Raw genomic sequence first — 25,019 nt, 5'->3', positions numbered from 1 at the left:
GAAGCACAGACCACTAGCTACAAGATGAATTAGTGTCATCATCATACCATCAAAGATTTCAAGGTTCAGCGAGGCTGAGGAGGCTTTGAAGGACTGTTTCGATACAGCTGCATGGGAGGTCATCCGTATGAGTGATGCTCAGAGGGATGACATTGACATTCCGGCGCGATATTCCGGACTGAATCGACTTCTGTGTGCAGACTGCCGTACCCACCAGGACTGTGTGGTGTTTTTTCTAAAGACAAATCCTGGATTGCTCCTGACATCAAGGCTCTCCTCAAGGAAAACGGAGGCCAGTGACGAGGAGCTGAAGAAAAATGTGAGGAGGAGGATCACAAAGGGAAAATCACACGAGCAGCAATGATTGCCAGCTCGTGGTCAGGGGCCTTTCACAGGCCTTGAGCTGATTTGAGGAGGTATCGCTGGAAAATGAGCAGTAGTTTTATTTCTCTCCCTTGAACATAAGTGAAGTGAAATGAGAGCGTGGTGATTATTTTGCTTTTAGACATGCTGCTGTCATCTGAACTGCACTGCAGAATCCTGCATGTAGTCACACTGTCCTGCGTGAGTCATTTCTAACAAAGCTTTTGCAAGTTTCCTTTTGAGATGTTTGTACTGGGGGGATCTGAAGTCAAACAGGTTCTGTGGTCGTGTTCACATTTGTGGTTTTGGAAAACCAGAACATCAAGAGTGAAGGCTAGTTCACCAGGTCCTTGGTTACTGGTTTTCAGTCCACGAAGTCTAGCTTGGTTGGATTTATGAGGCATGTAAAACCACGCTGCTGGACCAATAACTCAGCTTGGCCGGAGCTACCTGTTGTGTAAGCTGCTGTGTAATGTTATGCAAGGTGAGCTGGCAGGTGGTCAGGACCAAGCCTTGCTGTGGTGCTACTGCGGCTCATCTGAGGGGGAGTGCATATTATTCAAAGCCTTTGTTTTTTTTGAGTGAGACAACTAAGGTGGTTTATGGTGGTAGATCTAGGCCAAGGAAATGTTTCACAGTAATAAGTCAGAGACTTGGTGAATGTGATTTATATATCTGTCTCAGTGGAAACAGTCTTTGTTTTCTAAATTGCCCAGCATTCATTTGGTGTCAAGGTTTCTTCAATACTGCTGTTTATCACGACATCGCTAATGATATTTTTGTGTTCCTTTTTGTAATTTGCTTCGAACAACACAATTTCCTTCATGATCATGATTCTCGTTGGACGTAACAGAATTATAGTGTTATAAAACAAAGGAACAAAACTTTGCTTTTACCAAACCGCAGCTGATAATGAAGGACACGGCTGCAGCCTGTGGTTTCACTTTATGATTGTTTCGCTCTGGCACAGAGAAAAGCCTGTGAGAAATGTGAGTGTAATTATCCTGCTGCTGAGGGACGGAGCTTTAAAAGCATCCTAGAAACTCCTGAGAGCTCTTCACCTCTCTCATTGTGTGTCCGTCGATGTGGTACATTTTCCTCCCGTCCAGCCGCTCTGTAGCTCTGCCTTTCATCTGCAGGTCATGATCTTCATCTCGTACGTCTTTCACTCTCTCACAAAGGGCCTTTAAGGGCCCGTCCTGTCTTTCAGTGTAGATTCAAAACCCTTGAGGTGAAGTGCACCTAGAGTGCAGCAGAAGCAAGATAATTTTATGCATTGCCTTTCCTCAGGAGAATGCACAAACTAAATAAATATGAGACTAGAGAAGGTTTGAATCTAACTTGAAATGTCACCGAATCACAAATAGTTGTTGCTGTTCTCCATGTCTGCCTTACGATAGCTTAGCATTTTGCCACTTTTGCAATCTGCTTTTTGATGTTTGGTCCACATATCAGGGATAGTTGAGATGTGACGGCACTTGTCCAGAGTGACAGCGGTTCTGTTTTTCTAAAATTAAAAAGTAATTTTCAAGGCAAACTTAGCTTTGAGCATTTCTTTTCACAAATATTTATTTAACAGAGCACAGGGGACTTGAAGATTAGATTAAATATCACCTTTAACTACAGTCTCATGTGACACAATACACACTGTGTATTCAACAGAAACCTCCCTGTGGTGTCTTGGGGACAGTCCGTCCTCCCTGTGTGTAGCTTTATTGCCATTTTTGTCAGAGACTTTCAGAAGCTCCAAGGTCGCTCAGCGTTTTTTCCCTTCAAGAGTACGAGCAGGATTGGGACATTAAGGCAGGAGGAATTATTATTGTCAAATTTCTCCAAGTCCAGTTGACTCATTCTTTCTTACATATGAGCTATAATCATTGATGATACAAAGACTCGGGCATGTCTGTACCTGCATTAATGATGCTATGGGGACAAACAGCTGCACATGTTGATCTCTGTGGGAACTGCCCGTTCATCAAGGGACAAACAGCGGCTTGGTCCCCGTAATTAAGTCATTTTAGGGTTAAGATTTAGTTGTAGAGTTATGTTTACAATGCTGACGAGGTTAAAGCCAGGATGAGTGTTTGGGATTAGTCAGTCAGGTTCCAACCATGTGGCTCACAACCTTTGTGGCCTTGAGTTTCACATGCAGCGTCTAAATACCATAAGTCTTCTTAAAGCAACAGCAAGGAACGATTATTTTGTGCTGATTTTGGCGCCCCCTGTGGACAGAAGGAGTATGTGTTTCCACTGTCTTGTGTTGGAAAGAAAATTCATTTTGAATACTGTTTTTCTTTTTCTTTTTGTAGGATGCTTCGCAATGAGGTAATGATGTGTCTGTTTGTGGCTATGTAAGATTAACAAGTATATAATATATATAATAATATGACGATGGTGAAACAAATTAAACTTTGTTTACGTACCGTTAATAGGTAGGTTAGCCTGTGTGTAAGCCTGCAAGTAGCACACTCTGTTACTCTGTCATTTTAGTGGCACAGCTGAAGTTATCAGCATTTCCAACACAACATTACACACCTGTCCAGCTCCTAGACCGCCGGTCTACATGTTATTTTTCAAAATCTAGCCTTTTCTGTGTGTTTTGGTCTTTGGTGCACACACAAACACTGGCACTGATTACTGAGCTTTTGGAAAACTCCTCCCAGAATCTGTGTTTGCAGTCTGGACGTACAGACGTGGAAAACAGAGTTTCAGGCTTCTGACGACGGCATGCGCCATTATCACCTTGTTTGACGTCAGAGTGTGCAACATTATCTCCTTTGTTTACTTGAGGCTGCGTTGTGCAGTGGGAGCCGGGCCAAAATAGTGCTGGTGTTAACCTTGCTGGCAAGACCTTTACATACCTGTTCACAAATTGAGATACAGGGAGCTATTACCGATAGAGAGCCTACTGGTAATACCGGTAATTTTTTTTAGGCCTCTGATTGGCCAAAATGGCTGTCGGCTGAGGGTTACATCTCCGCCTGTTGCTTTAAACAGTGCTTGTGTGGATGGGATTTTTTTCGAGAACAAACGAAGGAGGAAAATAACGTGCACGTGACTGAACATGAAAGAGCGCTAACGTACGACTCGCTGCGAAACTTGTCCTGGTAGTATGTTTAAGGAAATAAACTTTCTTTTTTCATTGGTCTGAAGGTCTGAGTAACCATCGAGCAGTGGGGTGTGATACGTGAAATGCTGACATTCAGGCATCATCCGCCTTTTCTCTCAGTTGTAACTAGATCTGACCAGCACACACAGAGTAGATGTGTGGAGTCCATGTGAGTGCACGTTTTTGCTTTGTGCTGGCAGGTTCAGGTGTGCACAGTCACCCTGTACTGTGATACTGTGTCGAGGATAAAGCCGATTTAGGAGATGCTAATGGTGGAGTTTCCCTCTTCCTGTCGCCTTTCCTCTCAGGAGAAAAGCCTCCAGCCGTCTGTGCTGGGAGACAGGTGGCAGAGGACCAGAGACAAAACACTGACTTTACATCACAAATTCATTCATTTTGGGTCTCTGTGTCTGGACTCGTTCATCCGTTCATTCATACGTCTACTCTGTTTCAGGTGTGTAGTCTGGCCATGCTGAGGTAGCAGCAGCCTGCAGGTCAGGATGTCTGATGAAGAGGAGGAGCGGCTGAATGGGAGGGAGAGGGAGAGGGAGATCTGCTATGCTACTAATGAAGATGAAGACAATGATGGAGATGATGAAGACGAGGGGATGCCCGGTGAGTCAAAATGGAAATACATGGTTGATGTCTCACATTTGTGTTCACCATTAACATGCGAGGAATCTCAAACCAGAAAGCACCGTACAAAGTTTGTTGACTGAAGTGAGTCATGTTGCGCTAACAGGCCACCTGCAGCTTTAACTCTATGGAAAGTGGAAAGTTGTCTGGCAGCCAAGCGAAACATACTGCAGAACACACACAGACTTCAGCATGAGATGCATTAAACACATGATATACAGCATGTTTGAACCTACCTCAGCTCAGATAAGACGTCGTGAACATTAAGTATAACAGAAAAACTGCTCTGCATTCAGTCATCACCACCCAACCCAGTCAGCGTCTTTAACAGGATATTTTACAATGTAATAATCCAAATCTTAGGAACTTATATTAAAATAGCAAATTATAGGAATGTGTTTTATTGAATTAACCGACTTTTTCAGGCTCTTCCAAATATTTTAGCAAATTTGGTGAAGGCAGGATGAAATGTTTCTACAAAAACATTTGAAAATGCCGAAGAATCTGTTTAAGTGGAAATGGTTGTGATTCAGAATAGCCTTAAACAGAGGGATTCACTGGGGGGAAAAGAATTTTATTTCAGTGCCTCGCAGTTCAAGACGTGCAAGCCAAGTGAGTTACTAATGGCTGTAAACTCTACGGAGAGTTTCAGAAATATCTGTCAAGCAAGTTTTAAGATCTCCGTCTAATTGACAAACAAATGAGACCAAAACCGTTATATAAATATATTCATTTATGCCTTTATATATATTCTGCATGTCAAACTGCAGAAAAACACAAAACAAAACTGCACAACTGCAGCTTCCAATTTCTCCAGCATCTCCTCTGCCTCACATATGAAATTGCATTTACAGACACTTTCTTTAATGGCGCTTTCAGGACAAACTGTACCAGCGGCTGCACTGTCCACATGTGTGACCAGACAAGCGCTCCGCTTCAGCCTTTGGCCTTCTGTCCTCCCGAAAGAAACTAACTCCTCTACGCTCGCTCATCTCCTCCTCTCCTCTCATTTCTTCTGTTGCCAGCGTATGTTACATAACCCAATGAATCATCTATTAGTTCTATTAGATGCTACGTTGTGTGTGTGTGTGTGTGTGTGTGTGTGTGTGTGTGTGTGTGTGTGTGTGTGTGTGTGTGTGTGTGTGTGTGTGTGTGTGTGTGTGTGTGTGTGTGTGTGTGTGTCTCGCTGGCAGTGTGTGTGCGTGTGTGGAGGAGGTAAGATTTAAACTTTGGTTGGATAACTTTCATGGCGTCAGTCTTTGGATGACTTTGACCTCATTACGGAGAGAGAACAGCCTGCGGTTTTTAGTATTTACAGTTTTTCGGATTTGAAATGAGAGCTGGAGGGGGGGAGGGGCAGCGGGCTCTGAAAGCACCTTGTTAACTCGCCGTCTTATGTTTCATAAAGTGAATGTATGGTAGTAGCGCTCCACCCATGCTCAGAACACTGTTTCATTTGATTTGCAGCAAAATAAACATGTCAGGCTCTGGAAAGAGAGGATATTTAGTCCGGTTTTCTCTTCTTCAAAGGCCCCTTTGAGGGTTAAAGCTGCATTTAATGAGTAGAATCGGGCAAGTTAGGATACATAATTGTTGTAATGTGAATTAGGGTCCTCACAAGCTGTCCCAGTCTGTCGCTCTGACATAGTGAGAGGTTATACAAGCACATTATAAAAGGGTTGAAAGAACAGTATTTTGGAAAATTTACGTGTTTGTTCTATTATCAAGAGTGAGAGGAATGAGTGTGTTCAGCACAGGTGTGGCTGTGTGAGGTCTGGCTTAGCACAGTGACTTGAGGCAAGGGATTAAAAACTAGAGCACGTTCATACATCTTAAAAATGGTGGAAGAACGTCAGGTTCAAATACTGACATTTTTGGCTGTAATTAGCAGCGCTGAACCTCATTGTGTTGTCAGATACATGAGTGGACTCTCTTTCTTTTTGCTGGCTGGTCTTTGTGCTGTCGCTTCATTTGGATTGGTCCACAGGCTGAGAAAAGAAATACTGTAGGTAAACGTTTTGGGTAATAAGTTGAAAAGACAAAGTATGGAGCTTGAGTCCGGAGTTGCTGTATGATGGCTGCCTCGCGCCTGTTTGGTTGCATGTGGTATTTGATGTGCCGAGGCAGTGCGGGGATGGCGGCGGAGGTGTATGGTGGACATGGTGGGAAATACTGGCGCCGTTTCTCACTGTGCCGTTTTGCACAGTAACAACAGACAAAACTGAACAGGAAACATTTGGCTAAACTCAAAGTACCACAGCAATGTTTTTCCAAGCTGGATGGTATTTGTTGAATGTTGTCATGATTTAGTCGTCTCCAGTTGATCTTGTTAGCAGCTCTACTGATGTCTCTTTTTTATACTGGCAGTCTATGGGGAAAATGCTTTTTGACCATGGGATTTTTTTGGTTGCAGTGCTGCAGCTCTCCAGTTTTTCAGTTGTTTTAATAAATCCAACCAATGCTCTCTGCGAGCAGAAGCCAGAAGCATACCATGCATGAGGTTTCCAGCCTATAGAGAGCTCTGGACTCCTCATCGCTGTGACTCAGTGTTGGATAACGCTTTAATGTGGCAGATTGCTTGTTATGTTTGGTCATAGGCAGAGACCTGTGAACCAGTGAAGCTCTCTCTCTCTCTCACACACACACACACACACACATTACTTACACTTACTTAACCACTACTTGCCTCATCCTTACTCCTAACCTTCACCCAAGTCTTCACCCTAAAACTTAATGATGTGTGTGATGGGGTCCAGCATTTTGGTCCCCATGAATTGTCAGATCCGACACAAAAACATAGAACAACACACACACACACACACATACACACACCTACACACACCCTTGCTCTCTATTTTCTCCTGTACAGGTAGTCCTAATTGCAGCAGTAGTCCATTGTTTGATGCCGTGTAGCTTTAGCGCTGTTATGCAGGCTTTCAGAGGGGGAGAGAGAGGAACCATTAATCATCCAGCAGAAAGGGGTTCAGGTCCTTGCGTGTTGCGGCTTACTGCTCAGGCTTATAAAACATTCTGTATCACAACAAGTGCAACACTTTGTATAACAGACCCAGCGTAACAGCAGAGCGGGACGAAGCCTGAAGACTGCAGAAGTGGGTTTGGGGCTGTGAGGTTGCCAGTGAGATTCCCTCAGGAGGTGTAAAAGTCCTGGTGGGAGAAATGAGGATGCTGCACGAAGAGCATGAGAAATAAACATACTGGTGCACCATATTTCGTCAAAGGTTACATGTATAGTATATATTGTGTCATGGTATTACATTTGTGACGGAGTACTGACCTAAATCTGAGATGTGTCGCTGAACCCAGACGACAAACAACAAGTAAACACTGAAGTTGTGAAAAAAATGCCAGTGTGGCAGGTTGGTTGCTGTTTGGAAGCCAAGTTTTAAACCTTGAATGCACCAAAGAAATCGCATCAACAAGGAGGACACTTTAAAACAACTATTTCCAGTCTTTTGTTGCCTGTCCAAACTTGTTTGAAACATGTTGCTGCATCAAATTCAGGAATAAGCAGATATTTTTTTTTAAAAATCAGTAAAGCTGAGGAGGTAAAGCATGACATATATTGTCTTTGTACTGTTTTCAGTTGAGCATGGGTCAAAAAGGATGAGCAACTTATCACTCTCCTTTACGTATGTTGCTGACTTTTTTTGGAATCAAGGCTCCATTTATTTTCTTTGCGTGATTTTCAGTTGAAGTAGTGTCAATAGTGTCATTTTAAACAACTTGCCCTGCAACTATACCTCCAGTTTGATGTTAAACTGGTCAGCAGAGGTTGGTTCAGATTCAGCTGAGGGCCTCCTCAGTCGTACCTTTTCGAGCTGCTGGGTCAGAGTGAGTGAAATCTTGTGTGCTGGATCGATCCGCAGACCGGGAGGCAGCTCTTCCTTTAGGCCGCCGTGACGCTCTCAGAGTTGGTCGTCTTGGCTGTTGGACGAAAAAAACACATTTACATCTTTATCTGCCTCACTTTCCAAGTCTGTTTTGCTCTCGTCACATCATCACCCCCGCTGTGTCCTGCGTCTGTCCCACGGTCGCCATAACAACCATCACCAGGACGCCAGCCCCCTCAGAGTTGTGACAGGTTCCTCTTCCAGGTTCAGTGTCCCCTTTTTTCTGTCTCCCTGTTTTCTGTTCTTCCCTTCATACTTTTCTTCCTCCTCCTCTGATCTTCATTGCTTTCTGTCCCCACATGTTATTCCTTCTTCTTCTGGCTGCTTTATCTTTACTGTCATTTGACGTCTCACATGTATTGCCAGATAAGGAAATTACAGTTTTGTTGATAATGAAAAAAAGTGAAAGTATTTTGACAGATTACAGGATCATGCACAACGATCATGCATGATGTTCTGTCATATTGTTGCTGATTTGCTCCAGATGTGAGTCATTCTACATCTGTTTCTTGGAAGTTTTTATGTTTTTCCTCCTAAACAGTGACTAAAGAGAGAGTCTGGAAATGATGCTTTTCACACACTCTGCTTGTTTTTTTTTTTAAACTGCAGAGGTTCAGGTCAATCTCTAAAAAGTTCACTTGTCAGTGTTAAAGTTTTATTTCTGGAGAGACATGTGGTTGTCATGGTGAGCACTGACATCACATTTAACAACCCTACATAAATCACACACACACACACACACACACGTGGGAAATGACACATTCTGTTGCTGTCAGCAGGTATTTTTAGAAAACGCGTGTTTGGGAAGAGTGATCACTGAAGTATTTCCAATCATGTATAAAATGTTGGTCTCTGACTGGGGTTCGTGTGCGACGGCCGAGGAGCAGCTGCGTGTCTTTCAATGTTACTGTTTCCATTTAGCTCTCATTTGTTGCCTCATTTAAAGGAAAAAATGCACAACTAAGATGACACCGTGGAAATGAAGCGGTTGGCTGAGATGGAAGGTCAATTGGAGATGGACCTTTTCCATAATTAGCTCACACAAGATGAACAGGCAGCATGACACAGGAGACAAGCTGATGAACTGACTCACAGGTGTAGAGACACTGGTGTCCTCTCTTCATGTAGGTGCAAATTTGTCCTGTTGAGACAATAGATAGTAAATTTGCCATGACCTTCCTGAACTGCATGATGGTGAACTGAAAAATGATTCGGAGCCTGGCCATGAAGAGCCCTGAAGTAATCAATACAGTCTTGATGTGGAGCTGATTTAGTGATGTTTTCCTGGTTTTAGTGCTTTTGGAACCGCTTGTGCTTTTCACACCTGTTAAATGATGGTTTCAGGACTCCAGTCATAAGGAAACAAAGGCATGTGTGACAACTTCTGCATCTTTAACACTCAAAACTGGTTGAATCTTGAAGACGGGAAACAACAAGCTTGCTGAGATGATTATTGCATTTGTGTCAGAATATAAAAAAGAAATGCTCCTGCATTTTTCACCACAGGTTAGAAGGAAAAGCATTTAAATCTAACGCCAAGTCTGCTTATGATTTGACTGAGGGAAAGTAATGGCCCTAGAACTGAACTCAATCTGACAAATGTGATGAAAATCACTCACCAGAGAGTCACCAGAGGAAGTTATTTACAGCAGTAAGTTGTTGCAGGGCCCATAAAATCTGATGAAATCACTTTTAATCAGTTTATTTCTTTGAAAAACATCTGGGGAGTACAGTAAAGAACAATGAGCCTTAAGCTGCTGGAAAAGCACCTTTGAGACTGTGTGTTTGTGTGCGTGTGCATGTGCGAGAGTGTAGCAAGGCCATTTATCAAAAAGTGACACTGAGAAATGGACTCGGGGAGGTGGGACCAGTCTCCTAAAATAAAATCATCCTCCTCAGCAACACGGTGCTGCTGGGATGTCTGTTCTGGGTCAGGTGCGTGTGTGTGTTCCTGTGTGTGCGTGTGTGTGTGTGAACAGATTGAGGGGTGTGTGCTACATGTTATTGGCTCTCTGCAGCATCAGATGAGGCTGTCATGAGGTTTAGTCACATCTTTCATAAGACACACACACACACACACACATACTCATATGTATACACACACACACCGGCTCCAGAGAGCAGGAGAGTAATAGTGTGTTAATTAGCCTGTTGCTCCCCTGCTTGTGTGTAGGCGTTGGTAAGCAGGGTGCACTCTCACTCTCTCGAGTTCAGACCGAAGAAAAACAAGTAAGCATGTTTCCTCCCACGAATGTTACAGACACCTGGTGGTTTAATCAGTGGCGAGATGCATCACCTCGCCGACTTGCGACGTGGAGTGCCAGGTAGTTCCTTCTGAAAGGCTTATTGTTAACGTTCTGTGTGTCACGTCCGTCTTCCAGCTTCCAAATGAACAAAGGTTGTGGGGAACGGACACCTTATGATCAAACTGGAGGAGCATCATGGTCTTCTCAGTCCATGGAAGACAAGATGACGGCTTGGATTAAGACCTTGAATCAAACATGTAATGTGAAAAGTGGAGTTACAGAGCCCTGCAGCTCTTTTCTGCCTCTTTATCTCATCTCATCTTCAGATTGTTTTGATAGATGCTCAGAGATCCCATCGACTTGGCCTCCAGCAGCAGCAGGGCGCTGTTTTCAGCGAACTAGCTTGAACAAACCCACAGTACTCTGCACGCTCAGCACCAAACTGCAGGCGGGCGAAGCCAGCAACTAGTTGGTGAACGCAGTGGAGCAGTTCGCAGCTAAAGACACAGAAATGCTTATATGATCTGGATACTAAACCAGAGCTGCGAAGGGGAGTAAATATTGAACTTACATTCATCAAGTAAAAGGAAAAGCAACTGATATGAGTATTAAAATAACTTTGCGTCAAGTGGATGTGTAAATAAGCAACTTTCTGCGAACAAAGTAGCCTTAAAAACGAGAGTCTCGCTGCTGTTTAGATTGTTGAAAGTCACAGGCCATCCACATGTCCTGCATGATGGTATGATATCAGACCAGATGGGGGCGAGGGGTCTGCAAATGCTGCAAATTGGGGGGCAAAAACACATTTCATTCTGCAGGTAGAGATGTGGAGTCTTTTTTTTTTAGCCCTGAGCCAGAGTTGAGTCTGTTGATGTTGAGTGTCTGCGGATGCGGAGTCTGATCTGACGCTTACATTTGCAGAGATGTTGATTCATTATGTATCTGACACATCTTGTTTTTACTTACATCTTCATTCTGGAAGTCCTAGTTCAAAACTATCAAATCCATGATCTTGAATTATTGATATATTAATAACTACAGATACACTCTGGTGTTAAAGAGCAGGGGTTCCTCCATCACAAAAGCTGCAGGCACAGGCTGCAGGGAGCACTTAAACCCCACAACAGACTAGCTCAGGTCAGTTCACCAACATTTGTCATTGTAACTGGCAAAGTGACAGTAAAAAAAAGGTGAAAGTAAAGTGAGAGATCAGATTGGATTTGGTCAGCTCTGATATCGATCCTTCCAGTCAGCTTGAGATGTCTCTGTCTGCAGCAGAGTAAACCATCGCAGAAATCTTTACATTATGTTGATAAAATTGTTCCACAACTGCATGTTTTTAGATTAAAAGTAAACTTTGAAAAAAAATCACCCGATCAAATTCTCTGGGGTCCAGCTATATATACGTGTGTGTGTGTGCGTGTGTGTGTGTGTGTGTGCGTGTGCATGTGCGTGTGTGTGACCTGATTTAGGGCTGCGCAGAGTGAAGTGTAGGAGGTGATACAGTAACACCAGCTGGTCTACATACTGACACACCATAATGTGTTGGTGTGAGCAGACTTCAGATCAGGTAGTGCTCTGGCTCGATGTCACACTGACTGTGACTGAGAATAACTCATCAGCAGAACTACCTGCCACCTTTGTTCACGTGCCAGCTGAGGACTCATCGTTTTCACATGAATCACAGTGTGGAGTCCTGCCGATGCCACTGACATGTTTATTAATACTCAGATGGTGATCGGCTTTTTAGCATCTCTGATCTCTGAGGCTCGAGTGGCTCTGAACCGCGCTGATCACACACTCAACACATTTGGTTTTGTGCACCTGGACCTCACTCTTCAAAATATACAGGAGGAAGTTCATGGTCTCAGCTGTCAGACCATCAAATCATGATGTCCATTTTCTTCCCAAAGGAGCCTCTCTGGTGTGTTTAATTTATGGCAAAATATGAAGGCTGTAATCCTTCTGTGAAGAGTTAAATTCCTGATGTTCAGGCAATCATTCAAAATAACAACCTTCTGTGGCATCCTGATTACCATCCTGAGGACAATCCAAGAAAGAGAGACTAGTTTAGGGTTACATCCATCTGAAACCTGTCTGACAGCTGTTGGTAGGTGCTATCACAACGCTGCAGGCTCTGGATAGGTGCCCTTGCGTGCACATGCTGGTCTAAGTCTTCTACTCCCTGTCATCTGATGTTTACTTGTGTTCGTCACCTCCTCAACGATCCATACTGCCCGTTGTCGTGTTGGCTCTCTGCAGCAGCTGTGACCAGACATGCCTCCACTCACCACTTGTGACTGTGAGAGCTGCACCCATCTCAGCCCAACAGCAACAGCCGTGGTGGAGCTAGCCTGTGAACCTGATGCATGTATTGTTTATGTAAGGGCTCAGTGCTGCTTCATATATTGGCCCTCATGTTCCTGATCATCGGGGGACAGGTTTCATTCGGATTGCTGTTTTTATTCTGTAGTCCTTTAATCCTGAAAGCACTTGAAAAGTGCTCTATAAATGCAATTATTAGTATTAATGAGGCGCAACATGATGGACTACACGGGTGAGCATCCAGGGTCTGGACGTTGGGATCATGGAGGAGTACAAATACCTGGGTGTACACCTCAACAATTAACTGGACTGGTCCACTAACACTGATGCCCTGTACAGGAAGGGCCAACGTCTTCTCCATCTCCTGAGAAGACTGAGGTCCTTTGGAGTATGTAGGACATTACTGAGGACTTTCTATGACTCTGTGGTTGCATCTGCAGTCTTTTGTGCAGTGGTCTGCTGGGGCTGTGAAAGCTCTGAGAGGGACAGAAAGAGACTCAATAAACTGGTCAGGAGAGCTGGCTCTGTCCTGGACTGCCCTCTGGACACCACCGAGGATGTCGGAGAGAGGAGGATGTTAACCAAGCTGACATTGATCATTGACAACCCCTCCCACCTCCTGCAGACTGCTGCATCCACCCTGGCTCCATATTCAGACTACCTTTACACTGATGTGTGATTTATCATACATAAATTACCTTTTTCACTCTCCTTAACTACTCAAACTATGCATATACACTGGTATTCTACTGTGACACATACATATTTATTATTTATTACTGTGCAATAGTGTAAATGCTGTACTGACTTTATCCGTACCCACCATGTGCAATTTCTGCTAAACTGAAATTCTCTATAATTTTTGGCATTATATTTTATTAGATATTTTATTATATGTTTCCATATGTTTTATAGTGCTTTTTATAAAATGTACATATATATATATATATATAGAGAGAGAACTTTTATTTTTTATTTTGGATTTCTCTATTCTGTTGTTATTTTCCCACTGCTATTATCTGCTGTCTGTAACACACGATTTTTCCCTGGCTAGGAATTAATTAAGTATTATCTTGTCTTATCTTATCTTGTATTATCCACACTTAATAGTAATAATAATAATGAGGTTCAAGGTTCATTCTTGACATTGGAAACCACAGTGGAGAAAAGAGTCTCAGAACAAGGTCCATTCAGTGTGTGTTTATCAGCGGAGGTACTCCAAACCACTGATCTTTTTTTCTTTTTAAGTCAACGTGAACAAGAAGTCCTCAAGGTGCCCAGAAAAAACCTACAGTTTCACTTTGTAGTGACAGAACGGCTACTGAACTACTGTTGTTTGCTCAACTATGTAACTGTATAATAACTCATTAACCCTGCGGTATCTGTGTTATCGTGCTTCTAAGGACGGTGTGTCCTCTCACTGCTATAAAACTATTTATTAAGACAACAAAATCAGTCATGTATGAGGTCGGGTCAGGGATTCTGTCGCGTTTAAACAAAAATGAAAACTGACCCCCTGACCCCCACGGTCATTCTGAACTTCACACCCTGCACTCTTCTTGCTGCTCGCCTCCATCATGTGAGCCCCACCTCCTGTTGAACGCTGGGATTATACTTCCTTACAGAGTAGGCCATAATTCTTGGGATCACAATTCAAACCATTTAGCATCAATATTATTATCAGCTTAGCATCACTTTCTTTATTTGCCTACTTTTTCAAAACTTGACAGAAGCAGTAGTGGGATTGTCACATACGACCATTCACACATTCACACAGCTGCCCCCCGACTGGCACCCCATCTCTTGTCCATTCACTGTGTGAACAGGGGAGAGGGGCAGCGAGAGGTTCGAGAACAGCTCTTTGACTTTCCCCACCAAGATTTAACTCCCTGGTCCCTTTTCCTTTAAAGCTTTTAAGGGTCTGGTACTTTTGAAATGAACTAGATCGTATGACTAAGTCTGAAGGCAGTAGCTCCACATGACCGCACGCGAAGGGGAGGCGTAATGTCTCATAACCTCCTACTGGCTGTGTCACAATGCCTCCGCAGCCTCTCTCCAGGAAATCTGTGACTTCACATGTCCTCGTCATCTGAATGCAAAGCATCGTACATATGGAGAGGAGGCTGCACACGTTACAACAGAGAGCTGGAGTGAGAGGCTCTAACACTGCCCTACTTTAACACCTCCGCACAGCCAATTGTTGGACGTGTGACTGTGCCTGCCAGTAGCATGTGTTTCACCGTTTAAAAAAAGCAACAGCATACTGTATGTGATGTGTTTGTTCATGGCGGGAAGCACGTATTGTTGCTGGGGTGCTGTTTGATCCAGGGGATGGATCTAATTGCTGGTGTTTAATGTGCACTTGCACACTACATGCTATATTTAATGGTGATGCTTCAGGTGATAAACTAAACTTTGTGGTGTTTGATGACTTTATTAGTGTGTTTTGGGACTGTCTCATCTACGTTGTGGCCAAATGGGGCCTCAAGTAACAAACATATCACTACGCCCCTGCTGCAGAGCTCATCTCCTCTGTAAAGCGGTAGCATTTAACATTTTGTTCAGTTCGCCAATCCTGCTGAGCTTTTTTAGAAAAGCCTGTCTTCCTTTCGCTGAACACCGCCATTGATTACTAATAGCTTTGTTTCTGTAATGCGATTGGTTGTTAGTACACTGTCAAGCAACATAACATATTGACAATCCGATCTTGCCTTTGTGTTCACACGTGGTGTTTGTAATGCAATCTTGTTATCGTCATTCAGATCAAATCTCTGTTCTCCAGAGCAAAACCTGTGCCTGAATGATTTGAGGTGCTGGCAAATCAGCCCCAGACTCACTGACAAAATCAAGAGTATTGTCAGTCTTTGAGTTGAGGGGAAAAAATACAACGTTCTGAAACGGTATTGTATTTTAGTACCAGGTGTAAATGGAGTCTCTGTTGCTCTCAGTGTTTATGTAGCGGCTAAGCTGAACTTAAAGCCAATGAGGGGCTGCACGAACGGGCTAACAAGGACAGCTGACCCACTGCTGTAATGCTGCCGTTTCGTGTTTATGGATTAGAAGTCCGACTTCTGTTTCTTTGCTTTCTGGTATTTTATTTGCTCACCCTTACCATTCGTTTCAATTTCTGTTGGACAAAACTCCAAACCATGAACTTTGATACAATACAGCATATCACACCTCCTGGCACAAAAACTGTATTGCTCCTCCGTCCAGCGACACCTGTCACCTGGACGAAGGTTCCTACCTGTATAGGACGATGACCCTCCAGCATAGTGACCCCTACTGGCCCAAGTAGTGTCTTGCCTTTGCTTATCTTAAAATTATATTGTTTTATTTTTACCAGCCGTGCTTTGTGATTGATAAACCCAGCACGATATTAAGAAGCTAACCAGCTACATCATTAGAACACTTCTTCTGCTGTCTGGTATCAATCCTCATACAGCACTAACACTATTTCTACTGGTACGTACTGATCCGTGCGTTTTGCTGATAATACTTGGATACATTTATTATCTATCTGGGTGCATTTTTGAGTACAGGACTGCTACTTTTAACAGATTTTATTTGTTTTTGTTACTATGACTCAAGTAGAGGATCTGAATTGTTCTTCCAGTCCTTAGCAAAGTGGTGTAAATTATATGTGTGTGTGTGTGTGTGTGTGTGTGTCTCTCTCTCTCTATTGGTCAATCTGGGTTATGTAAACAGTGAAATGGGAGCTTTCCTTCCTCACAGGAGGAGGCGTGGCTAGATACCAGAACTGTGGTAGTGTGGCAAAGGTGAATGTGTGTGTGTGTGTGTGTGTGTGTGTGTGTGTGTGTGTGTGTGTGTGTGTGTGTGTGTGTGTGTGTGTGTGTGTGTGTGTGTGTGTGTGTGTGTGTGTGTGTGTGTGTGTGTTGCCTGGCAGTCCTCTGCCTCACATTGCTGCTGTCACCGCCTCTTCCCCCTGTCTCCTCCCCCACCCCCACCTCACTCTGCTACCCCTCCCCCCAAGTGCTGCAGCAATGTGGGTCAGTGTGTGTACCCATGTGAGTTCTCACCTTCCACCCAGTGTGTGTGTGGGTATGGGTGTGTGTGTGTGTGCGCGCGCGCATGCTCAGAGTGATCTGTGAAGGATAAGCCCACACCACCAACATGGGTTAAAAGGGTCTTTGGGTTCACAGGATTGTTTTGAATGAGCCCCCTCCCCTTGTTGTCACTGACTTTTCTCTTTTTCCAGTTTCTTTTTTTACTCTTTCAGCTGCTTTCTATCCTTAGCTTTCTCTTTCTTTTCCCCGCTGTTAGAAATCTTTTTTCAGCTCATCGCTCCTCTTTTCCGTGCTTCCCTCTCCTTTCTTTCCTGTATTTCGTCCTTCTTTTTTCTTTGCCAGTGAACTGTGATCTCAATTCTCTTTTCCTCGTTTCCTTCATATTTTTATCTCCTACATTTTCTCACTTTGGTCAACTCAACTTTTCATTGTTCTTTCCCCAATAATTCCCCTCGCTGTCCTCAGAATCGATGTTCTTCACATTACCGTGTTGCTAAATTAACTGTCTGTGGCAATCGTGGTGTTAATGATGTGTTTATTGGTGTTTATGATGTGCGATACTGTCCCGAGGAGCCAAACAGGAATTTTCCAACGCGTGCGCTGACCAGAAAGTAGTAGCACATGCACTTTATTCATCTCTGCTCCTTTTATTTAATCCTCCTCTCACTCCTCTTTTCAGTTTCTTGATTTCCCTCCTTCAGCAGCCCAGTCCATTCACGTCTGATTGTCTCATCCCTCATAGGTGTAATCAGCCAAAGGCCTAAATGATGATTGCATGGTTTGTAATAACATGTTACCATTTCCGTCCCCCAGATCTATAATTGCAAACTAACTGTTGCCTATTATCAACAAGGACATATCAGTTAGTGCCTGCTGAAGGAAAAATGGCTGTTTTTTGATCATTTTGGTGAGGATTTATGTTCACTATACTGGACCAAAACTGAGCAAAACTAAAGTCATCTTGATGTTTGTACAAAATGTAAAGGTGGACAAAATAACAGGAACATTTTACAGTATATCAGGCATATACAGTCCATCACACGACCACTTAAAGGCTTTAGAGCAGAGTTGAATCAGTCTCAGTAAGTGATTAACACAGAGTAGAGCAGATTTTACTGTAGAGCAGTTTAAATGGCTGAGACTTGATATGAGAGGCGAGTGCTTGTCGGTCATTCTACACCTCAGTCAACCCAGACTAATGTTGGGATTCATATTTTTGATCATAAAGTCGAGTTAAATATCTTTCTCTTGAAGTCGTTTTCTCTTATCCTCCTTCACACTCGTATTCCAGGCGGTTTTTAAGCATTTCATTTCATTCTGAATGCACAGAAAAAAGTCTTCTAAAGATTCCAGTGAAATGACCACAAATCAACAAGACCAGTAGTTGCAGTAAACAGTGAGGATTATAATTTTACATTCCCACGCTCCTCCTCTTTCTCTTCTCCCTTCTCTCACCCTCTTCCCCCCTCTCTGTCCCCTCATCTGTACATCTTTTTCCTGGTTGAACCCCATTACCCCTGTTACCTAAGGCAGCCTCTCCGGAGTGGGCGTGGCTTGCTGACATCACGCTCGGCTCCTGTGTCAGTTGGCTGGGGGAGGGGAGAAAGAGAGGAGGAGGAGGAAGACAGGAAAAGCTCTAACGGGGAGGGGGAGGGCTCCTACACACGGCAGGCCGGGGCAGCTTTTCAGCGACTCATTGTTTTGTAATTGTCCCAATGGCCTTCTGTCCTCGCTGGAGCGCCGGTAAAGCTGTGAGACGAGGCTGGAGCTAAATGTTGAGAGCCTCACACAGAGACCCTCACACACACACTTTGACCCGCTCTGTGTGGACGGGCCGCTGAGGAAGCTGGAGTATGCTCCGATGAGTGAGAGTGTAGAGGGGGCATGGCTGTCTCACCAGCGTAGGACACAAAAAAACTTTGAGCCACATGACATGGGTGAGTAGCTGAACATTTCTTTTGAACTGTTTCAGTGTGTGGACTTTTCCGGCTCGTCTCACACATCTGTTCCTCGTCATCTCCGTTTGTCTCGATTTCTCATCCGCCGTACATCTTCTCATCAGTGTGTGCAGGCACAAGGGAGGCTTGTATCACACTGACCTAGATGTGTTGCAGTGCCAAAGCTGCGGCCAGGCCGCTCGGGCAGAGCCGAGCTCAGAGGTTTCATAAGGCATGTTATGAAATAGATGCAGAAGTTGTCCTTGTTCAGCTAGAAATGTATCTTGTGTCTCAATTCACAAGGGCTTGAGCGTCAGGTCATTTGGATCAAACGCTAGGGTCATTTACCCACAGCAAACTAAGTTACTGTATGTAGAAGAGGCCTGGGTGTAGCTTGATCTCTCAGAATCACAGTTTGTAAAGACAAGTGGCTTCCAGTCTTGGAATAATGAGCCATTTAATCCAGGGTGAAGCGTGTCCTGGAAGTACGTTGGATGAATTAAGTGTAGAAATCAGGTAAATTTGTGTTTAGACACACAGTACTCATTGTGCTGTGCTTCTACTTCTGCAGCTGCGTTTATGTTAACAACTACGGCAGAGAAAAACTCTTTTAAGGCGTAGATTTACACCTTTTGTGAATGTAGTCTGGTGCGAAAGTAAGTAGTCACTGTAAATTGGTAGTACATGGAGGTTGACCCCAGTTAGTAATAAGTGGAGGAGTGTTTTCCCTTTTAAAAACCATCGTTTGACACACTAGATCCGAGACAAAGTGTAAATGACCTTTAATCTGCCGCGTTTGCTCAACAACGTCACACTCTTGTACTTGTGTGTGTATACAACAGGATTTGCATGCGCTTAGTTTCATAAAGAAGGATTCTGTGTGGATCACGTAACTTTAAAGACTTTTTTTGGAGTCAGTGTTTCGGTGTATCAGGGACCTTGACGCAGATTTCAGCAGCCACATTGCTCCTCAGTGCCCTTCATCCTGCCACACACAGACACACAAGACATACAAGCTGTCTGTCTGGGTCAGCAGGGCGTGAAGTTAGAGTGTGTGTGGTGTCCTGTTTGTTTTCCATCAGGATGAAGATGAAGTCACAGCCGTGGTTGAGATGTTTGAAGCTGAACGTCTCTCCACAATCACTTTTTTTACTGACCCACAAACACAGAAACAGGTGGCGTGAACGTGTGGGCGGCTGCTCCCGTACACGCTCCGCGGTCCAATGTGTGTGTGTGTGTGTGTGTTATGGAGGAGTGGGGCTTTTTTTGGAAGGGGAGGGAGGAGCGAGGGACGGTCGGCCGTGCGAGTCCCCCCTCAGCGGGCCCCGGCTCCAGCGTGAAGGGTTATGTAAGTTTTTCATCTGCCAGCCCTCCTGCCTGCCTCTGCCTCACATTGCTGTTGACGAGCGGGTAGCACACAGAGCGGTCGGCCAGTAGTCAGTGAGTCAGTCAGTCACTGAGGCAGTAGATCAGAGACCAGCCGAGTGTAAAACAAAGGCTGAGACGAGGAGACATACACCTCCCGTTTACTTCTTTCAAAGTTTTTTTTCCCACCTAAAGAGGAGGCAGTTTTGAGAGTTTGACAGGAGCTTGAGAGCAAGACATAAAGAGAGGAGAGGAAGAAGGACAGCAGAGAAGACCAGCTCTTCTCTTCATCCGATAACCATGCTGCTCCTGGACGAATCAGAGTCGTTCGCAGGTAGGTGACATCCTCACCCCGACCCTCGAGGCAGGGGCGAATCCCTGACCTCGAGCAAAGCGGAGGAAAGTTTAGAGGGAACAGAGAGATGAGCAGCAAAGAGAGGAATACAAGGGGGCGAGGAGAGGTCTGAGAGGGGGCGATGCTTCAAGAGGAAGAGGAGACGCTGCAGAGAAAGATGCGGAGAGCCTCGTCTTATTAGCTAACGAACTCCGCTTCATGAGCGAGAGGAGGTGATCTGGTGAAAGAGGACTGATGCAGACATGATGAGCAGAAAATGTGCAGCAGCAGCTGATTGATTGAACGTTGTTGTGTAACACCGGATCCATACCTACTTAAGCATGCACAGTCAAACTGTCCTCTTCTCTCCTGTTTTCTCCCCCTGCGCCTCTCTCTCTCCATATTCTCTCCTTCCACTCTCACTCTTTCATTCCAGCTCCTTCCACGTTCGTCTTGACCCATTTTCTCCCTTTTCTCTCCGTCCCCCCCTCCATCTTTCTGCCGGTCTCTCCCACGCGTGCCCGGCTGCCTCTCTCGTGTTGTTGTCTCAGGCGCGCCCTCCCATTGGCTGTTTCTACGGTTACCTAAACCAATGCCGAGGCGTGATTGGTGGGTCCGTGCAGGATTGGGCCATGCTCGAAGTGTGAGCATGTGGAGGCAGGAAAACATATGGTTCATCAGACCAGTGGGTTAGGGGGGTAAACGCGTGAGGCGGCGGGCGGGGACAGAGCGCCGCCGCAGTCTGTCTGGATGAATGAATAAAGTTTATGAAGAGGTTTTTTTTTCCATTTCTTCATGTTCTCACACAGCAAAGGCGAGACAGGAATTGAGAGGGTACAAATAAGTGTTATTTTGCCAAAAAACAGAGTTAACAGTACTAATAAGACAGAAGTGTTTGTTATTTTCCAACTTTTTGCTTTTAACGGAATCTTTTTCTGCCATATGCAGAGATTTTTGCCATGAAGTCAAAGTTCATGTCAGTTAATTTCAGGTCAGTTAACCCTGCATTAAATCCCTGCTTCAACAAGCCTTTAAAGACCCTGTTGAAGGCCTGTATGTAGAAACGATTGCTCCTCTCCTTTTTCAGGTATCCTGAAAATGTCGACTAATCATCTGATAACCAAAGCATCTTAATTTAGGTGCCATATGTTGTTGGTGCATCACGTTGTGTGACTCTGCAGGTGTCATCCACCGATCTTGTTTCATTGTAAAGGGCTGTCTGTAAAACATTGGATACGAGATGAAACTATGCTTTGACCCAGACGTGTTTATATCCACTTCAGACAAACAGTGCAAGAATTGTCGTCCTTTTTATACACAGTCTCGCAGTTTTGGGCCACTTGAGTTAACGGACAAGTTAATGTAAACTTGGATTAAGTCAGTAGTAAACCGACTGTCTCTGACTCACACGCACCACGATCGGGTGGATTCAGGTCATGTGACTGACTTTGCCAGTAAAGATCATTAAAGTTTGGCCCTAAAAGCTCCTCGCTTACCGTGTCTGTGTGTTCAGTTTTATTTTCTCGTAGCATTGTCTGATATGTCCGGCAGTGTTCAACCAATATAGATGTGAACCCTCTCAAGTTAAAGCCATTGTTTCATTGCAAATCCAGCGTACAGAGACGAAACTGTGAGAGACATCTACCTGCGCTGCCGTCTTCTCTGTTCGGCTGTAAATGTAGCACGAGAACAGCTTGGATACATGCAGGAGTTCAAAGAAATGCGTGTCTGAAAAGATGGAACGTCGATTCTGTGAACTGATCAGCCAGGGATCAGCACTTGTGGTTTTGCTCAGGGTGCACCGTGCTCCGCTGCGTCTGCCTCTCACAGGGAGCCTTTATGAAGAAACAACTAATGTCTACATGCTCGTAATTCTCGGGATTGCTCGGGGGGGCTTGGCTCGTCGTGGAAAGAGACACTGGGTGCCTTGTCGTCACTGCGAACGTGGCGTGTCGAATAGTGATAAAGGCTAAGAGAACATACTGTTCTCCCTCATATCCACCGAGTGCGTAGTGCGAGTTCCTGCGAGTACAGCGTGTCCATCGGCAACGAGCCGCTTATTGTGACGAGAAAAACAGAGTGAGTCAGAGCAACAGCAGGACCAACACCACCCTGCTACAACAAAACAGGATGGAGCTTGTTGCACTGATTTTTCTCCGTGCAGCGCGGCACACTCTGTTCGGCTGGGGTCGGCCGCGGCACGCCGGGCAGGAACAGCCAGTCCAGTTCAGACCGGCCCCGGTGTCCTGGCCAAACGCCGAGAGCACGTGTAGTCTGGCTGCTTTCGTAACGCCGCGGCTCAGAGAGGATGTGGGCTTCGCCGGGCCGGCCACATGGCTCTCATTCCCACTTCCCTAATGCCGGCTTTGTTAAACGTCTGGGTTTTTGATCTCTCTGCTTCCTCTTGTCAGATCATATAGCCGATGCCTTTGTTCTCTTTCGGTGTAGTAAATTTCCTCCTTTTGACTTTTCTTTTTCTTTGTTTTTTTTTTTTTTGTCTCGCTGCTGCACAATGCCTTTCACTTTGCTCCCCCCTCCCCTCCTCTCTCTGCTTCTTTTTCTTCTCTTTCTGTTTGTCTCTCCCTCCTCATGCTTTTTCAGTCCTATCGATTTATCAGATTTTCATCATCCCTCTGCTGCACTGCTCTCTTGTTCCTGCACATGAATAAACTGCCGTTGTGTCCGTCTTAGTTCAGCCCTCTCTCTGTCTCGCACACGTTAAATGGCCGCAGTGCCGTGTAGTGTTACATTACAGCAGTCTTGTGATCAGAGAGCGAGCATCATGAGAGGGTCGTCCATCCCAAGCCACACCGGTCGCTTTATTTCACATCGCAACCGAATACTACCTGATCACAACCGGCACCTCTCCATAAAGCCCTACGGCCTTTATTTGTGTACAACCGGAATAGAAATTCATTTAGCTCGTCTGTGATCACCTCAATGGTTTAGAATTTGAACTTAAAGCTCACATATGTAACTCAGCACATGTGTTGACAAGAGGTAATTGAAATGATGGTGAAAATACCTCAAAGATTGGCTGAACATCCGTCGTCGTGCTGATATCTCACGATCAGCCGCTCACCTATGAGCTGACGCAGAACAGGGTGTTATGGGTAACCACGAGTGGCAGAGGAGCTGACGCGCACACCTCCTAAATCTCGATAATGCATCGTGCAGGCATGAGCGCCAAGCCGGCTTCAGACAAACCTGAAATACTCAGAATCAATGCAAGTATAAAAGAAATGGCTAAAGTTTCTGAACAAACAAACAAATGAAGTTAACAGAAATGAGTCAGATGCAGTTGTAGTGTTGGTGTGTCTGAAGCTGCTCGTGACTCTGTGACGCGCCTGCGCTCTCTGACGGTCCTCAGGTCAGCAGGAAGGACAGTGCAGTCTTACAGCAGAAGAAGCACCGACTCTGACAACGACGCATTAGTGACGGAGGAATTCATTTCAGCTTTCCATTTCGTTTATTTGAGGTCAGACTGCAGTTAAAGCACCAACACGCTGATGGTGCACCAACACCAGCTGCAGCTAATGCTACAGTCAGTCTGTGTGTGTGATGTTTGTGGAGCTGAAAAGGTTTTGGTGTAGTTGAAGTTTATCAGAGGATGACCAGCACAGTGGTCATGGCCGGCAGCATCCAGATGTGTGTGTGTGTGTGTGTGTGATCTCACTCCTCCTCTTCCTCCCTCCTCAGCTGCAATGACACACTGGCCTACAAACAGAGTGTTCCACCTCGCCTCACCTCTCTCTCTCACTCTGTCTCTCTCACTCTGTCTCTCTCACTCTGTCTCTCTGTCTGTCTCTCACTGTCTCTCGACCTTCTTTCTGCGTCTCCGTGCTTCATCGTCGTGGTGTTCGTCTCTCACAGTTGCTCTGACACGCAGCCAGCGGGAGGGTTTCATAACTCACCTGCCTCGCTCTAATAAAGCAGCCTTAATAACTCATTCAGGACAGTCTGTTATGCAAGAGAGGTGTGTGCGTGTCGCTCCTGTGTGTGTGTTGTCATGTTGAGAGCTGCATTAGATTTTTGATGGTTTTTTTTGTCTTTCTCAAGGCAAGTTATGTAACCCAGATAAATCTTGGTTTGTCTTGGGAAGGAAACAAGTTTTTTTTCTGTGGTGTCGGCCCTTTTTTCTTTTTTGCTGCCTTCTTTCTGCTTTCTTCCTCATCTGATGTGTGCGATATTTTTCCTCAGCCACCCCTGCACACACGGTGATGGGTTGAAACAAAGATGTGGAAGTGTAATTAGCAGACTGATTTATAAAACATTAGTTTTTTTATCGTCTTATGTGATTGGTAAGGACAGAGAGTCCTGCTTTGATTATGATCCGTTTCAAAAAGCCACTTTTACATCAGCTTCAGAGACATTTTGGCCGACCCTGATTGCCAGGAAAATAATGAACAACATTTTTTTTTTATTAAATGTCTTCTTTTTTTTTGTGAGTGAGAATTTGCTGCTCTTCACAGCGGTGTATCATTGTACACTGTGACTCTCTGTGGGCAGCAGTTTCAATAATGAAAGTCATCATGAATGGCACACCTGACTCCAGCCGTACTGTAAAGTTGTCATTCTTGTCCACGCATGTCTCGTGACTGTAAGGCAAAGTATCTGGCAGGAGATCAGAGCTGAATACGTCAGCCTGTCCCGTCCTCCCGTCCATCTACATCGCTCCCACATTTTTTCTTGTCGCTGCAATTTGGAAAACAGACGTAAAAGCAAGAGAACAGCATGAACAGGAGCGAGGCGGAAAATCCCAACA

The 25,019-nt window shown here is 44.7% G+C and overlaps 1 protein-coding gene across 3 annotated transcripts in view; it reads left to right on the top strand.

Moving 5' to 3' along the window:
- Nucleotides 1-25,019, top strand: part of LOC121612383 (helicase ARIP4-like) — a 71,468-nt gene that overhangs the window by 16,366 nt on the left and 30,083 nt on the right. For 2 of the 3 annotated variants that reach the window (XM_041945231.1, XM_041945229.1), the window contains exon 2: nucleotides 3,927-4,087. In XM_041945231.1, the coding sequence (XP_041801165.1) occupies nucleotides 3,973-4,087 (115 nt within the window). In that variant the 5' untranslated portion in view covers nucleotides 3,927-3,972. Of the gene's footprint in view, nucleotides 1-3,926; nucleotides 4,088-19,961; nucleotides 20,255-25,019 lie in introns of those variants that run through there. The other variant, XM_041945232.1, reaches the window with a different exon arrangement.

The sequence above is a fragment of the Chelmon rostratus genome, chromosome 10, assembly GCF_017976325.1.
Source record: "Chelmon rostratus isolate fCheRos1 chromosome 10, fCheRos1.pri, whole genome shotgun sequence".
Classification (NCBI taxonomy): domain Eukaryota; kingdom Metazoa; phylum Chordata; class Actinopteri; order Chaetodontiformes; family Chaetodontidae; genus Chelmon; species Chelmon rostratus.
Note: the sequence above shows the minus strand (reverse complement) of the source record. Positions and strands in the feature narration are given on the sequence as shown.